Source organism: Eschscholzia californica, unplaced genomic scaffold (genome assembly GCF_041429995.1).
Source record: "Eschscholzia californica isolate CP2 unplaced genomic scaffold, dmEscCali1.0.p SCAF_3, whole genome shotgun sequence".
NCBI classification, from domain to species: Eukaryota; Viridiplantae; Streptophyta; class Magnoliopsida; order Ranunculales; family Papaveraceae; genus Eschscholzia; species Eschscholzia californica.
The window spans coordinates 1,828,336-1,846,726 of NW_028238420.1; the positions used below are offsets into that span (position 1 = coordinate 1,828,336).

The 18,391-nt window shown below is 36.6% G+C and overlaps 2 protein-coding genes and 2 non-coding genes across 4 annotated transcripts; 1 reads left to right on the forward strand and 3 right to left on the reverse strand.

Annotated features, from left to right (window-relative positions):
- Positions 1 to 10: 10 nt before the first annotated feature.
- LOC147547580 (S-adenosyl-L-methionine-dependent methyltransferases superfamily protein) lies at positions 11 to 1,761 on the reverse strand. Its single transcript, XM_086670570.1, has one exon. It carries the CDS (start codon positions 1,373 to 1,375, stop codon positions 233 to 235), a length of 1,143 nt encoding a protein of 380 aa, XP_086526696.1. The 5' UTR covers positions 1,376 to 1,761; the 3' UTR covers positions 11 to 232.
- A 1,231-nt stretch (positions 1,762 to 2,992) lies between these two features.
- LOC147547581 (uncharacterized) lies at positions 2,993 to 5,890 on the reverse strand. The gene is made up of 5 exons (XM_086670572.1): positions 5,236 to 5,890; positions 4,338 to 4,374; positions 4,001 to 4,237; positions 3,790 to 3,837; positions 2,993 to 3,698 (listed from the first exon to the last, which is right to left on the reverse strand). Exons 1-5 carry the CDS (start codon positions 5,535 to 5,537, stop codon positions 3,171 to 3,173), a joined length of 1,152 nt encoding a protein of 383 aa, XP_086526698.1. The 5' UTR covers positions 5,538 to 5,890; the 3' UTR covers positions 2,993 to 3,170.
- An 11,437-nt stretch (positions 5,891 to 17,327) lies between these two features.
- On the reverse strand, positions 17,328 to 17,399 carry TRNAT-UGU (transfer RNA threonine (anticodon UGU)). The gene has a single exon. It is a non-coding gene; the product is annotated as a tRNA-Thr (tRNA).
- Positions 17,400 to 17,990: 591 nt separating this feature from the next.
- Positions 17,991 to 18,135, forward strand: LOC147547583 (small nucleolar RNA snoR137). Its single transcript, XR_015239078.1, has one exon. It is a non-coding gene; the product is annotated as a small nucleolar RNA snoR137 (small nucleolar RNA).
- The last annotated feature ends 256 nt before the right edge of the window (positions 18,136 to 18,391 follow it).

The following is an 18,391-nucleotide window of genomic DNA, read 5'->3' on the forward strand; positions in this document are numbered from 1 at the left end:
GCTTCGAAGATTACTTCAAACTAAAAAAGAGATTTTTTTTCATGGAATTGTTCTACATTACAAAAACAAACAGATTTAGCTAAAACATAAATTACAAAGGAATCATAGTGCCTCAAGAACAATACATAGTAGTAACCTAAAACTAATAATATGAGAGACTAGCACTGAAGGAAGAGAAAAGGAATCGATATTTTCACACCTGGTTTCTCTCTCAATCTCTATCTTCTTCTTCTTACTTCACTGTGGGTTTTTGAAGAAGAGCAGTCAAATAAACTTCTCCAAACTTCAATCCACTAGTATCAGTCTTATTACCAGTTGCCCATTTAACAATCTTATAACCTAATTTCCCAATCATTGGTTTATAAATGTTATCAAGATCAGTTCCTTTACAGAAGAAATGATCTAACCAAAAATACCCACCACTCCTTAAAACTCTATCAATATCATAAAACAAGAATTCCATTGATGTAATAGGAATCCAACGATTTACAGCATGACTACATCGAACGATATCGAGAACTCCATCGAAGATCGGAAATCGTTGTTGTAAAGGAACATGAAGTGGAATCAAACCTCTTAATGCAATAGCTTCATTATAAGGAGCACCAAGGTTCATGGTGGTTGAAAGAACAGTGACATTATAAAGTTTCATTCTTGCTGCAAATGTACCAGTTCCAGCACCCACATCAAGTCCAAGACGAAGAATTGATGAAGAAGATTTAGAGATCTGAAGTAATTGAGGAATGGGTAGGTCAAGATCAGATTTTGAAGATTTCAAAAACTTAGTTGATTCAATTTTCATATCAAACCCAGGGAATTTAGAAGCAAGACATTGAAAATTCTTACAGGAGTAAGAAGAAGAAGAGAGAGCAGAATCAGGGAGAGAAGAAGGGAAAGGGTCAGTGGGTAAAGAAGAAGTGGGTTTTGAAGGGGTTGGAGAGAAACAACGCCGGCGAGGAAGAGGATGACAGCCACGGAGGATAAGAGATTCAGAGAGATGAGAGTCATGAGGGCAGAGAGAGAAAGGGGTGTAGTTCATGAAACGGTGGAGAAGTTCAGGGTGTTCATGACAAGCTGAAGCAATGGGAGAGATTTGAGCGTAGAGAAGGAGATCTGAAGGGGCGGTGGGTTTGTTGTTGGTGGTGGTGTCGTCGGTGGTGGTGGAACGGAGGTGGTTTAGGTGATTAATGGTAGCTCGTATGGTGTTTAACTGGTGAAGAAGATGATCAGGAATGGGTGTAGAAGCAGAAGAAGAAGATGATGAAGAAGGAGATGAATTGTTAGAGAGAGAAGTAGAGAGATGGTAGAGAGAGAGGATATTAGTAGCTACCATAGCCAAAAGAAGTAGAAAATTCAACCCCATTCCTAAACCCATTCTATCAAATTCCCCTCTAACCTCACTCACTCTCTTTCTCTCTCTCTAAGATCTCTCTCTGTTTCTCTCTCTAGATCTGTCTGTCACTCCTTGTTAAGGAGGGGGCTGATTGGGGGGAGGGGATCTATCTCTTTTTTCTTTAGATCTTTGCTTTGTTGATTTATAAACTTTAAGTTTTTTTTTTTTTATGGAGCAAATAGAGAGCATAAAGCCATTAAAGCCACTGTGAGAGTGTGAAGAGTATGAGGCTTCAAAGTCAAGGTCGGTGTTTGTTTGTGAACCAGATTCTCTTCTCCAGAGGTGGTACTTGGTAGTGGTTCTAATCGGTCCAGGCCGGCCCGACACAAAACTGAACGGGCCGGGCCGTCTGGGGCTTCAACTTGAAAATCATCGAAGTTTGTTTCTGAAAATCATCGAAAAGAAATGATCAAAAAACTCTTTCGCAAACAATCATTTACAAGAGAAGTTTGTTTAGAAATCATTGAAATTCATTAGAAACATCTTATCTAAATTGAAAAAGAAAACAAAGAGGCATAAATACTTATGGTGGTGTTTATCAAGTCGGTTCGAAAAAACATAAATACTTTTAAGTGCATAAATCATCACTGTCCAGAAAAAATAAAGAGACACGTTATGGTTAAATGGTAAGTATATAAATGATTAGATTCGTGACGAATGGTTACAAGTATCGGGAGAGGGGGCGATTTAATCGGGCCCACGTGCTTTGCCCCAACCTGGCTTACTGTCGGGTTGGACCAGATTGGCCCACCGAGATCAAAAGCAAGCCCGGTACATGGATATTCCCGGGCTAGCTTGGCCCGTCTACTGTACGGGGTCGGGCCACCCTAAAACAAGTCTTTATTGTACCGGCCCGCCCCAATAAGTACCACTAAGTGGTGGTGTCTTAGTTGGGCAATACAATTAAGGAAGTAACAAGACCACAATCAAGTTATAGTTCAGAGGGGTGGGCAATATAATTAAGGAATATATTGCTTGGAAAAGAAGGAGCTTCAATGAAGCAGAGACTCGCTTGAGCCTGACTTGTCTGTATTTGAGTCACGAAACCTGTTTCTGTCAAGGGCACAATAGTCATTTCAAGCTACCCCAGGTTCCGGAGTCGCGAAAAAAGAGTAAGAACATAGCAGGTGTAGTAAGAATAACTTCAGATATAGCCAAGGGTTCCTATGCCATTAGATCAGTCTTTGCTATCCTAGATAGGAAAACTGCAATTGAACCTGAGGATTTGGACTTTGGAGAGATTTCAACTTATGAAGATCAGAAGATGCTTAAAGGACATATTGAGCTGAAAAATGTTTCCTTCTCTTACCCAGAAAGACTCGACAGAGCTTCGATGGTCTAAATCTTAAGATTGAAGCAGGTAAAGAGGATGGCACTCGTCGGCGACAGTAGTGCAGGGAGATCTACCATAATTGCCCTGATTGAGAGATTTTACGACCCATGAAAGGGTTCATAGAGATTGATAAAAAAAAGTCTACAAGCTTAGAATCCTAAGATTACATGTCCCATTTGTCAATGAAAATAAAATCACAGAACAAAGGATAACCATTCTGCAATGAAGATTCGTACAAGTTTTGAAATAAATCGTTAAGCATGAAATGTACAAAAAGAATGAGATTAATAACTGCAAACCATTTCTGATTTCATGCCATAATTGTAAGGAACCGTTGACAGGCAAACTACACAGCACGAAACTATAAAATAAAATGCTGAATGATTTTCTTTTTATCATTTTCACAAACCGAATTCTTATTATTAATACATTAAGTGAGATAATTTACCCGGTCCATACTCTATCCAACTGGTCAATGCTCTTCCGCCCTCTTTCTAGCTGGTGGTCTATGCTTTTCCGCGCTTTTTCTGGCTGGTGATCTATACTCTTCCGTGATGGTTCAATATAGTCAATACTTCTCCGAGACCTCTCCATTTGATCAAAAGACATTCTAAACTTTGCTAGTTTATCTACATAACCCGACTTGTATTGAAGACCTTTCAGCTTTTCAGGCCTATCCGTGCTTTGCCTCACATTAATCTCTCTGCTGTCAGTGCTCTTCCTTGAAGCTTCGAAACAATCTGTGCTCTTTCTACTGTGGTCTAACCTATCTGTGCTCTTTCTGCAGCTGCTTCTACGTGAAGTTGATTTCTCAACTGTATGAATAAACTTCTTGAGGTGCGTAATATATTCAGGGTATAGCTCCAGGTTGCAGTGATTTCCTCCTTTAATCCATAAAGGTTCGTACTTCTCTTTGCATAATTCCCAAAGTTGCTTCCCATGTGAACAATTCACAACTTCGTCCGATGTTCCCTGCATAGTGACGTAGAAGAGAGATTCAGGTTCATGATCACTTTGAACAGTTATACAGTATGGAAGGTAATTAGAATCGATAAATACTTACATGAATGATCAGTACAGGACAACTAACTAGCAGGATCTTCTCGATGTTCTGAAACAAGAGGAAATAAAATGTTATTTTTGACAATAGGCTCGACTTACTTTATGTCTCACTAAGTGGCCTCAAAATTAGTACGAGTCAGCCATTTAGACAAATCAAATAAAACCTTAAAGAAAATAATATAATAATATTTCTTGAGAATATAGGTTAAAACCTTATAGATATCGAACCAGTATGTCCTCTTCACAGGATACATGACTCTTAAACCAGAGAGTATAGGACTATGAAGAACAACGGCTCTTAATCGAGGTAAGCGACTGGCTAGATCTAAAGTAGGGCCACTTCCAACAGATTGACCATAAAGAATGATGTTTTCTTGTTTAGCACCGTAGTTTTCTTCAAGACATTTATATATAGCTTCAATATCCGCATAAGTGTTGTGCTCACTTGGCTGTATACCCAAGACATAAATGAAATTAGGACATAATGTCATTATGCATCGGATATTGTATAGAATATCAACTCAAGAAAAAAATCGGCCGGAAACTTACCTTCCCAGATGACTGCCCATACCCCGAATAATCATACCTACAAGGCATATGTCAAATATCTAGTTACTAAATCATAATATGCTTCAAGGTATAACTTAAACTTTTAAGACTAATATACGAAGGTCAAGATAACGGTTAGGCGAATATGATTTATAGTCTAGTCCTTTATCTCCACGTTCGTTGTCTTAGATACTATCTATAGTGTACGAGTAATTATAGAAACTTAACTATCATTGCCAAGTGACTAGCCAAAGTATTTCATTAAAGAGCTAGATGCCAAGTTCTAACCATATTTGGCACAACGATTTCTATCGAACTTCCATGTTTGGTGGAGAGAAATCAAAATAGCATCTTTCACCAAATTAAGTTCAGATCCAAAATGTTATCAAAAGTAGAAAGTAAAATCTTAGCAAGGATAAGACTCCAAATGACTGACCTAAAACCTGTAACTTTTCCTACTTTGAATCAGATCAACTTATTTAGCAATAAATGCTTATAAATTTCACCTGATTTTTTAAACAAACTACTATGAAATCATCATCCTGAATCAAATCTAGTTCATATAACAATCTAATTGCAGAAACCCATACCTAAATGTGGAAGACTGAATTCAGTAACATCAACCAATTAATTTCATTAAAACCCATCAAAATGCAATTCTTGAACTAGTTAATCAAACTTCAATCAACTCACACATATCATTTTCCCCTAGAAATTGGGGTAAGGAAAGACAAATTGGGTATGAAATTTGAAGTGGGTAGAGCTTAATTAGCTCATAAATTAAGTATTTAACTTTCTCCTTGAACCCACAAGCAAGAACCAGATACAAAAAAAAAACATTAAACAAGAAGAACTCAAATAAAGGGTTTTAGAGAGAGAGAGAGAAGTTGAGGATTACCCCATGAGATTAACACGCAAATTGATACTCAATTGGATGAAAAGTTCATACATCTGACCAAGATCTGCTGCATTACCATGAGAATAAAGAAGAGTAGAAGTTGCCATTGGATGTCTAATATAAACAGAGACAATTTGATTTCCTCTACGAGTAGGTAATTTAAGAACTTCAACGTTTTCTCTGTGTGGGTAAGGAGTAATAGTCATTATACCAGTGATTTCATCTGTTAGTATTTTATATGAAGGTGGGTTTGGGGGGAAGAAGGCAAACTTGGCTGCCATGGATGAAGTCACTCCACCCATCTCTCTCTCTACTTTCTCTCTCTAACTTTGTTCCTCTGTTTAAATCAGAACCAGATGAACATTCCTTTTTCTTTTTCTTTCTACCTTTGTTACTCACTCAGGAGAAACTTAAAGAAGAAGACATCATCTTCTTGATCTGGTTGCTGTTGTCTTCACACGTCTGAGATTACTCATCACAGAAAGAGAGACTTGGGAAAGAAAGTAGAGAGAGAGAGAGGGGGGGGGGGGGGGGAAGGGTGAAAAAGGGTTAACTTTTTCTTTTTTTGGAAGAAGATGATGATAGAGAATGAAAGTTTGATAAATTGTCTTCTCAATTTTATGTCGTTTTCATTCCTAACGTGTTTTTCTTCTATAATGGGGTTACCAAATTAGGCTATTATTTATGACATCAAAAATGAGACAAATTATTCTTTTCACTACAAAAAAAAATTAACTGAACCAATAGAACAAATAATGTTATTTTCATGGTTAAATGAAGTAATTCAGTGAGGCCGTAGAAGAATCATTTTTTTAAGACAAACTACATATGCTTATATAGGTTTGGCAAGTGATGGCAAGACACGACTGAAATGTTGTGGTCTGAAGACACTAACTTGGGTGTGTATCTTCTAACAATGGCAAATCCTCTGACATAACGATTCGTTTATGAAAGCGGATATTTGTCGTTGTCTGACCCTTCACGAAACGACCGGTTGTTTCGCGCAAAGCTGATGATTTGACTATCTGACTAAAGCATGGCTCAAGGGAAAGTTGACTCAGATCCACCTCTCTGTTTACATATCTTCTACTTTGTTTTGGCACAGATCCACCTCTTCGCTTGCCTCTGGTTAGCGGAGAGTTTAAGGTGCCTAACAAACTCATGTTGAGCTCTCAACAATCTCTCTGATTAGAGTTAGACTAAGGTGTTAGAGCTCTGCCGGATCCACTCCCTGGTAATGTAACACCTCTATTTTTTTTATATATCAAATTGGGTGGAAATAACAAACTTTAGGTTAGTTTAGGTTGGATAAAATACTAGTAGGTTTACAAAAATCCTAATCCTCTTCACTTTTGAAAAAAACTATATGGAAAAGAGAGATGGTGCAGCCACTCCTTAGTGAAAGAAGGAAGAATAAAGAAGAAAAGAAATAGCTATAGAGTTCTCTAGAGAGACAAGACATGATTGTGGTCTTAAAGTCATCTAAGGCGAAAAGAGGTAGATTTCCTATCTCCTAATTTTTTTTGTAACCTCTTTCAATTTATTCCATCATAGGTTTAGAATTATTAATCACACTAAAGAACGATTAAATGGTTTAAACATTAGTTTTATCTAGAATCCCATAAAACATCTATAGAGGACAGTATTTCGGTCTAGATTAAACTTAAATCCGGTATCGATACATGAAGAATCTCATCGTGATTCTTATATGGTTGGAAATTTTTGTTCGTCTACTTTCTAGTAGTTCAAACGGTTTATTAATCCGAGTTTCCAGTGAGGAGTTATGACTGTTTTCGTACTAGGTGTCAGAACAGTCTCTACTGTACGTAGGTCTATATAAAAATTGAATCTGGTATTGATATATGATTAATCTCCTTGTGAATCTAAAATTTTTGGAAAGGTGTCTTTGTCTACCTTCTAGTAGTTCAAACGGTTTACTAATCCGAGTTTCGGGTGAGGAGTTATGACTGTTTTAATACAAGGTGTCAGAACAGTCTCTACTGTACTTAGGTCTATATTAAAATTGAATCTGGTATTGATATATGATGAATCTCGTCGTGATTCATATATGGTTGGAAAGGTATCTTTGTCTACTTTCTATTAGTTCAAACGTTTTACTAATCCGAGTTTCGAGTGAGCAGTTATGACTGTTTTCGTACAAGGTGTCAGAACAGTCTCTATTATACGTAGGTCTATATTAAAATTGAATCTGGTATTGATATATGATGAATCTCGTCGTTATTCTTATATGGTTGGAAAGGTATCTTTATCTACTTTCTAGTAGTTTAAACGGTGCGTTAATCAGAGTTCGGAATGGAAAGTTGTGATAGTTTTTGTGTAAGGTGTCAAGACAGTCTCCAATGGACGAGTTTATTGAGATAATTCACATGGTTTCTGTTCTTTAGGCAATGTATCTTCTAGGTAGATACCTTCTAGTGTTGAGTCTATGATTGTTAATTATTATTGTTATTTGCTTGTTTGAGGTTGCGATCCACGTGAGGATCTACTGTGCGCATCATCCCTTCTAACTTGTCATGTGTTGTTGACTTGGATTGTTTGGTGAACTTGTTTGTCATTCTTGATAAGGGTTAATGTTTGTTATGTATTGGTCTGAGATACCGGAACAAGGGCTTGATGATTTGTGTCTTTTGACATAATATGTTTGTCGACGTATATGTCAAGTTTGGTGCTATAAAGGTTTACCTTAGTTAAAGGCATGATATTTATATCTACTAGAAAAAGGAGGAAAGATTGTTGCATTATCAAGGTTAGTATTAGATTGAAATACGAGAACCTGAAAACCTAATAATTAATCAAAGGACATAAATTATTAGTTTCGAGAGGGATTTGATAAATGTGATATATTATGTTAGTATTTACCGTTAAATTTCAGATAATGCCAATAATGAATATAAATGCAATGCTTCCTTGATTGGGGATTGAGCTTGCCTACCCGAGACTTAGGTTTGAGGAAATCTACTGCAGTTGGGTTTTAGCCCAGCTATTTTGTTTTTCAAGTATTGATTGTGCACTCATGGTAGGTGTTGCTCGTGGATCCAGTTTGAAGGTCTCAAATCTTCGATTTCAAGGCGGTTAGCTTGAGATTTAGGATTTGGGGCGCTACAGGTAACTCCATCGAGAGTTTATTTGTGTGCATGTGAGCACGGGCATGTATGACCCAACTCATCTGTTGACTGTGATGAGACATGAAAATGTCCCACTTGAGTCATCTAACACGGATTAGTTAGTCCAATTCGAGCCGTTACTCTAACAAATTGCTTGTTTTTCTGTTTCAGGTGTCTTTACAGGGTTTAGTGTGAAAAACGGATGAAATCGAGAGAAATAACTGTTAGGGGTACTATGGTCATTTGTGAATTCTGGTAATTTTGGCCAACATTGGTGTTCGGGTGAGAAACGGGATCAAATATGAACCCAACGGTGAAAACATAAGTCAAATCGGAGTCCGAGAGATCAAATTGGAGCAAGTCAAAGTTGGGAGTAGAGTCAATTTGACCAAGACAGCAGAGTACTAGGCAGATGATCTGGTACTTCATGGAGCAGAAATTTTCAGTGGCCCCGCTCAATCTGAACGGCTCGGATAGAGCTCGGATTAGTTTCGGTCAGACACGGTTGTACTTTAGGGATTCCAGGGACTTTAGATTCATTACAACCGCGGACAAGCTATTACCATACACCCGAGTCGTTACCTCTCAAATCTGACGGTTGCGGAACTGTCTAGTGGATCCCACGGTTTTGACTCTCTGGCGCAAGCATCCAACTTATGCCGAGAAGCACTTGATCAAACCAAGACCAGCTATCACATATTTCCTGTTCCTCCCTTATCTTAACAGCCATTTCTTTACGGTAAGTAAAGAGGGAGAGTATATTTTTTCTTTCTTTCAAAAACAGGAAGGCAACAAAGAGAAGGAAAGAAAGAGAGGTGCAAATTTCTTTCTTTCTAAACATAAGAAAACAGAAGAAGAGAGAGGGGAGTAAAAACGGAAGGTTGGCTGGAGTTACCGAAAAAGGAGCAATTGAGGGAGATTTTGGGAGGGATCAGAAATCTCGGCTTAGAAAGAAAGAGATATAAAACAAAGAGCAGGAGGCAACTAGGATTATTAGCTCTTCACGGTTAAAGAAACAGAAATACCACCATTATCATCTCAAACTATTTTTTTTCTTGAGTTTTTGTTCCTTCTTCTTTGTGAGAGAGAGGGAGATTACAGAAAGAGAGAAAAAAAATTGTAGAGAGAGAGAGGGAAAATGTATTGTTCATCATCTTCAACCATCACTCGGATTGAGTAAACTTTTACGCTATTTACCTTTGTATTCTTTTTTTTAGTGAGAGAGAGAGATTACAGGAAGAGATAAAGAAGGAAACAGAAAGTTAGAGAAAGAAAAAGAGTTGGGGAAGACGAGAAAAACAGTGGGAAAATAATTTTTCCACAGAGAAATCATTTCCAAGAAGACGAGAAATTTGATTTCTTTTAGGGTCTGTTTGGCCTGTTTCTCTGGAAAATAGCAAAAACAGAAGGAAAATACACTTCCCTAAGGCTCTGTTTGGCTGCCAGAGAAAAATACGCGAGAAAAAGGTTGTTTCCTTGCCGATTCTTTTCTCCCTCTCTTATTTGATTGATTTTTATTTCTCCTACCATGAGTATGATCTCTTTAATTATGTGTAGCTAATCTTATCACTTAGAGTTAGGATGAACTCTTGATTATGTATGAGTATGTGGCCTCTTTAACACAACATCTTGAATGAGTTTTAATGTTACCAAGTTTAAATTCCTCACACTTGACTCATGATATCTCTTTCATTAGTTATTCTTACATTTTGATGTTTCATATTTAGACTTAAAGTCTTTAATGGTTCATGCTTAGGGTTTGATAGCTAATAGTTAAGTTTCTTGCGTGAATGTGTTAGATTTAACGTACAAGTTGCTTATTGGGTTTTAACAAATATGATATTCCGAGGTTGGAGCAAGTGGTCACCAATTCTTGAGTTATAAAAATGATTTCAGTTATTAGGTCATAATATCTACATATTAAGTGGGATTCCGAAACTCTAGGTTGTTTCCTCTACAAGTTTCTTGATTATTTACTTATTCATTATTTAAGTAGTTTAGTAACTTTATTATTTCATCACAAAATCAAAATCGAAAAAAAATAAATTCAAGTTAGTCTTAGGTTTAAGAGTGAGTTTGACTTAGTCTCCGCGGATCGATTCTGGTCTTACCGGGTTTACTACTTGACACCCGTATACTTGCGGGTGGTGACATATTTAAGAAACTTTCTAGGCTCATCAGACTGCTTGACTGGTCAAAGTTGATCAATATTTGGCTCAACAATTGTAATCTAAAGAATGTATCGATAAGAAAAGAAGTGAAATATCGTCTATAAGATACTCAACATCCTTTCTTAGTGGCGCGTTTTACATGAGCTATTGAAATGCCAAACATGACATTAACACTAGCAACCTAGCAAGTTGGTTCACACAATTTTAACACAATCAACACGGTAACTCCTGTTGTGATGTAATTTGGGGAGGGAGTTAAAGGCATCTCTCAATAGTGTTATGGCACCTCCTCATTATCGGTGTCCTTCATATTTAAGAAAATGGTTAAAACCGCTCCGTCTCAAACATGCACTCCCCTTAATTTTCCTTTTGATTTAAAATCGGTGGACTCGAGCGAATTTGGTAACAAAATCGGCTCAAGTCTTCAAATTCTAAATTTAGTAGGTTCGAACCGGTTTTGTAGTCGAACCTTACCACCGCTACTGTATACGACAAAAATCAATGGATTTGGGCCGCATTTTGTTACAAATTTACCTCAAGTCCAATAGTTTCAACTCTAGAACATTGAAGTTAACTTTGATTGACCGAGAGCCAAGTTTTGTTACAAAATTCAATCTGGGCTTACAGATTTGGGGTTGCTTCTAACCAAATGCAGTCAAACTAAATTTACCTAGTCGAACGGGGTGCAAAGGCTCCAATGACACAATTGGGAGACACCTATAAAACTTTACTTTTCCGAAAATGTGTTGTATATTAATTCTATATTGGGTGGAGGAGATGGAGAAAGTGTTCGGTTCTCTTTTAAGGAGATTCTACAGCTTTTCTTACATATAGATTTCAAAGTGGTGAATCTATGAATTTCCAAAATACGAAAGTGTTGCTTAAATCTTAGTATGCATTGTCTAAAGTCCCTAACATATATTGCTTAAATATTGAAGAGGTTTGCCCAACCTATATTTGTTTTTTTTTCGTTGCAAGCCCAACTTATCTTTGTTATCTCAACAAAAAAAAAGGTTATTTCCCTAATGGCCCCCAACTTTGTGACCAGCTTCCCGCCTGGCCCCATACTTTACGAGAAATATCCATATGGCCCACTTCCGTTATAACACCGTCACTCTCTCTCCCCCATCATGTTTTCTCTCTCTGCCAACTCACGCCACATTGATGGGTCATGAAAATGTCCCATCTAAGTCGTTTAATTTAGTCGAGTTAGTTCGTTTCGGGTCTTTATTATAATAAAATGGTTGATTTTCTTGATTAGGTGTGTTTTGTGCAGTTAGGTGTAAAAAATGGTTAAAAACGAGGAAAAAATGCATAAAGGGTATTTTGGTTATTTGGAGTCAAGGACATTCTGGAAATTTGGCCAAGGTCAGTGCGTGGTTGAAAAGTAGAGGTCGAGACGAGTTCGTAGGAGAAAACGGAAGTCAAATCGGAGTCCGGACGAGTGAAATATTCAAAGTCAAAGATGGGTCATGTTCTGTTGACCAGGTGGGATACAATCGGTGCAAATTCGGGCACGCGTGATACAAGAAGACACGTGGCGCGCTCTAGGGACCGGTGTATCCAATTCCCGTATTCACGCTCCGCAGCGAAGTGGCTCTTATGACCTTGATCCAGTGTACCCGTAGCAACTTAGAATCCGTAGCCCCACTTCAACGTCTTAATCTTGACCGTTCTTATCCGCGTGTCCTAGATCGACGGTTGATGCTTCTGTGTAGCCCGTTGCAACTTAGTTCCGTAGCCCCGATCTCACGTTTTAATCTCAGCCTCTCCCTTCCGCGTTTTTGAGATCGGACGGCTGCTGTACATTTGCTCCTTTATTGGTTATCCCGTGTTACCCGAAGTGTGTTATTACCTTGCTCCCAGACGCGTGTCTATCTCTTGTCCGTCCAGATCCGCGCGCGTAACGATCCAACGGCTTCTGCTCCGTCTCACCCTATTATCTTATAACCAGGTACACCAAATCATCCGAAACCCCAACCAAACCCTAGCCGCCGACCAGATTGTGCTTTTAACCCCTAAAATTCCAAAACTAACCCCCATTCTCCCACTTTTTACCATTTAACCCAACCAAAGCCAAAACCCACCTATAAATAAGTCCCTTTCTCCTCCATTAAACCCTAGACTTGTACTCCTTCTTCTTATCTACCTCTTCTACCATTAATAAACCTCTTCTTACTCAATCCCTCTTCTATGAAACCCATCTTTTTCTATCTTCTTCTCTACCACTATTCTTTCTTCCATTAATAGTCTTCTTCTTCTCCCTTTCTTTTTCTTATTTGGGTTGCAATAAAATAGCTATTACTTGGATTTCTTGGAGTACAATTCTTGAACATAAATGGAGCAAATCTTGGACATCAAAATGGAGATACATGGGAATATGGAATTTGAGCATTCTTGGTGATTTCTTTCCATTAATTTCTTAGTATTTTCATTTATTTTACAATGTCAATGAATGTTATTCTAGATTCCATGTATAGTTAATTTAGCAATCTAAGGTTGTAAATGAAACCCATTTTGGATCTTTATAATACTTGTTCTTGATTAATTAAATCCTTTGATGTGCTTTAATGCCTATTGATTGTCATTTCATGTTGATTCTATAACCTTATTGTCATTCATGTATTATAATTAGATATTTCATGCTTTTATTGATTTATTAGATGAGATATGCCTTTTAGATCTTGAATGATAGTGTAGGAAATTAGTTTTATATGGTAGTCAATCATACATTCTTAATTATAAAATTGTTTCATCTAGAATATCATCCGGAACCCAAATAGTTCATTATATTGGATCCCGAGTAAATACAAAAGAGATTTAAGTAATTAAGTGCTTGTTTTATAAAGTGAAATTATGCGGTGGATTTTATAACCTTAGATATCATTTTACCTCTCTCTTAGTTAGTTTATTTAGTTTTATTTGTTTCTTTATTTTACAAATCAATCATCAAATTTATGAGTGTAGTGTGTGTGTGTTAGTCTAAGTTAGCTATTGACATTTTGATTATTGGGCTAAACTCGCCGTCAATATCCGAAATTTCCTACTTATCCCTTGGGACGATACTCGATCTTATTTTCAATACTATAACTTGACCCCGTATACTTGCGGGAATAGACCTATTTTTAGGCCTATCACACATCATCTGTTATGCCACCTCATCACCTTCTCCGGCAGAGGTCGCCGGCCGGAAATTGTCTGGCCGGCGACCTTCAAACTAGAAAAAAAAAAGAACATTTTTTTTCTCTCTCTTTTTAAAAAAAAATTCATTTCTCTCTCTCTCTAGAACAGATTTAGGTTGGTCCAATTCACTTTAAAGGGTAAACAGTGCGGTAGTTCCTGGGCTGAGGGTTGATGAGGAAGAATAGATTGCCCATCTCTAAGTCTCATTGGAGTTCTTCACCAATCTTTCATCCATGATCCATATAAAAAATTGCTATAACTAGTGAAAGTTTAATCAATGATCCAAATAAGATACTAGCAGTACTAGTTGATACTCAATAAGGTAGTATAAAAGAGTATGATATGACAACCCCAGTCTTCAAACAAACCTATTATATTTGGTACTATACTACTATCTACCACTCATTTTCTAGGGCTAACATATTAATCCAACCTAGTAGTAAGGGCCAAAGCCACATTCATAAATGTTTGGTTCAACAGTTTAAGTTGTCGGCCTTCTAATAATTGGAGTGGGTCACAAATATTGAAGATTCAAAACATCTTGACTATCTGCGTTCCACCGACTGATCAAGGTCCACTGAATATGATACTAGGCGATAAATGCCTTTTTGATAGGGTTGTAACATTTATCTATTATAACGTTGGGTAAGATTCACAATTTGTTAGTTTTCTGTCAAAACTATATCAACCGTCTAAAAAAAATATGGCAATAGAAGACTAAGACCATGTTGTGTGTGAAGAAACAATCTATTGTGGTTAGTAAAAAATAGTCCTGAATTAACGAACTGCATCTTGTAGAATAGTCGTCTTCGCCTTTGTCACGAAAATCCCGAAGTTAAATATACATTATCACAAATTTTTCCATATCTCTACAACTCTAAACTCACTAAAGTTTCATATTCAATAATACACACAGAAACCCTTTCTCCTAACTCTTCGTCATTTGTTCGTCTATGTAACTCTTTTGTAGTCTTTTTGAATCGTCTTTGTAATTGTTGTTTCTCTTACTCTCATTTTCTTGTTCTTCTTTTCTCCAATTTTTATACTTGTTTTCTTCTCTCCATTCTCATAATTTCTTTCTATTTGTTTTTCTTTTAAATTCCATATCTTATCAAATACTATTAACATTTAATTTTCACACAACAAAAATTTCGTTTTCTCATGTGGAAATAAAGTTAATTTCCTTATTTAGATGGTATCATGTTAACCAAAGGGACTTGAGAAATTACTACTTGATTATTTTCAGCCATTCATGGGGTAAGACTGAGATCCTCATCCATGGGGAAATTTGGGGTGGGTCAGGGTCCTACCAAGTCCATACTCATACCCATTACAAGTCATGCCCTCTTTCATCATTCCCCCATGTTGACTACTCAATGACTTCCGATTCATCTAGATTTTTAATGGTATATCAGTTATTATGTGAGAGCAACTCAACACTCCAATCACTAATTATTCGCGGTGATGTTTGTTTTTATTTAGTTGGCTGAAATTGAATAATCTAATTTAAGTGGATTAAAAAATCAGTTTACTCAGTCATTCGGACCAATTAGGAAACTAAAATAAAATTTGAATTGAGGGGTGATTTAATGAGCTTGAGCTCATTCCGCACGGTATGAGCTCTAGCTGTGTGGACGTTGATTTCTTCTCATCCAAAAAAGTACAGCTGTCTTCCTCCTTGTGTTAAGGAGAAATTAAAAACAACAGAAATTGAGTCATTTAGTTACATTTATTTACAACATTGCCATTGCTTCACTCTACCAAAACCTTCAATTTTCCTAATGAGTTTTCTCTCTTTTTGTTTTTCTCTTTCTCTCTCTACCTTGAAAATAAATTCTTGATTTATTTTGGTAGATTTTGTATACTTGATGGGGTTTATTCAATTGACAGATGTTTATGAGAGGATTTATAATTTGCCTTAATAAATCTCATAGCCTTCTAGATATTTGGTTTTGGGGTTTAATAATCAAATTTCTCTCATAATGGTTTAGTAATTCTACTACTGGTAGTAGTAATTGTTTGTATGAAGAAATGTAACCTCTAATTAGAAAAAGAAATTGAGATTTATCTTTGATCTACTGGAATTTTGGGTTTTAGATTGAGTAGGATTAAGGAACCTAATTGAAGAAATATGTATTAATGATATCTTGGAGAAGTTGAGTAGTCAACCGAGAGACAGAGAAGAGAGAGGGTTTGATACATAAAAGATGGAAGGGGAGATGAGGGTTAGTGAGAGGGATGAGTTGCAAGATTTGGTAAATATGAGAAGCAACTGTGAGGATCCTTTCTAAGATATAGAAATGGAAAACTGATGATTGTGGTTTGTGGAATTGGACAATTAAAAAGACGGCAGTGGAGAGAAGCAATGGTAATTTTGTAATTATATACAAGTAAAGGCCCAATTTCTGTTGGTTTTCATTCTCCCTTAACTTAAGGAGGAGGCCAGCGGTATCTTTTCGATGACCGTTGATCTCTCGAAATCCACGGCTACAAACTCGAGCTCATACATCAGGGTATGAGCTCGAGCTCATTAAATCACCCCTCATTTGAATTTTAAGTTGAAGTGACAATTTCAAATATTACTTGACAAACAAAAACAATATTTGTCTCTCTCTCTCTCCTCAATTCTATCAACACCGTCACAATATGGGTGTGAGAATAGTCCCACATAGTTGAATAGGTAACTAGCAAACTAAGAATATAACGTATCAGAACTAGGTCCACACGTGATAGGCTTAAAACCCACACGTGCTCCACGTCACCCGAAACAAAAAAAAACACATGTGTTAGGCTAATCTCGCCACACGTGAGGGGGCGTGTGAGAATAGTCTCACATAAGAAAATGGGTAACTCGCAACCAAGAATATAAAGCATAGGTTCTCTCCACTCATTACCAATTAGTTTTGAGTTTTTTTTGTTGAAAGAATTAGTTTTGAGTTGGATGGCCACAAACTTAACGATGGGAAAACACATTAAGATTCATTCTCATGAACTACAAATCCGAACATATTCGTTAAAGATTAGTTCTCTAAAAAAATGTTTAATTTGAAGAAAAGGTTGATATTTTGAAGAAATAAAAATATTTTTTTGAGATTAGAGACTTTCTGGTGGATAAATCAAACATTATCCCTTCTGTATCATCTCCGTCCATCTTCAACCACCACTCGTACAAACGGGCAACGACAACCCTTGCAGAGAAGATGTGGTGGTGGCAGTGGTGACCGTGGGGATAAATGACTTGACAAACGAACACTACCTTAGACCTCTCACTCCTCAACTTTGTCACAACATGACAATGCCCAATTGCCCATTAAGATTCATTGTCATAGACTACAAGGCCCAGGCTCTTTAAAGATTAATTCTCTGAAAAAGAATGTTCGATTTGAAAATGAAAAAGGTTGGAGTTCGAAGGAATAAAAATATTTTTTGAGAGACAAATTCTTTAATGGAAAAATCCGACACTTCTTCTTCTCCTTCCACCACTTCTAACCACCGGCTGACAACCCTTATCGGAGTAGAGAAGAAATTGTGGTTGTGGGGAGCTTGAGGGAGAAAGACAAAAAAAAAAAATCCACCAAAAACTTCAATTTAAAAAAATAAAATAAGGAATGAATGCCCCCATGCAGGATCGAACTACAGACCTCCAGTTTACAAGACTGGCGCTCTACCACTGAGCTATAGGGGCCTTCACGTTTATTTCTTCCTTTAGAAACCTATTTTAATTTTTTTGATGTACAAAATTAGGTCAAATTGAAACCCTAGGCTATCTCTTCATTCTCGTCTATAAATACTATCTGTCAAGAATCAAAGAACGCCGAACTTGTATTAGGGTTTATGAATTATGGCTAGGGATGTTTTCTGCTTCCTTTTTCTCTCTTCAAAATTAGGGTTTCTTTTTTTTTTGTTCTTTTATTTTCTGATGAAGAGTCAAGTAGGGTTTGATTGATAAAGATAGTATTATCGCTTTCTATAGGCGTTGCGTTCATTAGATTTTTATAAATAACCAATGGACGTGTCACGGAAAGCGTAAATCAATCTCTTCTTCAAAGAAGAGAAGAAAAGCAGATCTAAATTTCCCCCTCCCCAATTTTTTGATTCATTTCCATTGAATCAATTAATGACTTTTATCTTTCAATAGTCATTAATGATCTGCTTTCTGTCATTTGTTTTTCTAATCAATTTCGTTTTTGTTAAGTGTTTTTGATTTTAGGGTTTCAATTTGATTTTAGGGATTCAATTTGATTTTAGGGTTTCAATTTGATTGATTAAGGATAATGTTGCTTCTTACTGGTGAAGTCCTTTAAAAAATGAATGAAGGAAATTTCAAGTTTCAGAAGCATAGATTAAAAAAATAAAGTCAGTATTAAACAGCATGATGTTTTATTTTATCTTCATCATGTTACCTGTCTCCTGGCATATCTCTCTTTTCTTTCACATTTTATCCCACACAATTTTGTTATTTTTTTCTATTCGATTTACTCAATTTTGGTATTTGACTTTTTGATTTTGAATTTGTTTTGATCTTAAATTATGTTATAAGATAAGATGTGTAGAGATTAAACTAAGGGTGATTTAGCAATGTTGTTTACTTTGGTTCTTAAAATCCTGGCAGGGCACATATCTCTGACAGAATTGGGCCAGAATAGTCTTTACCGGAATGGAGAAAAAAATGGTGGT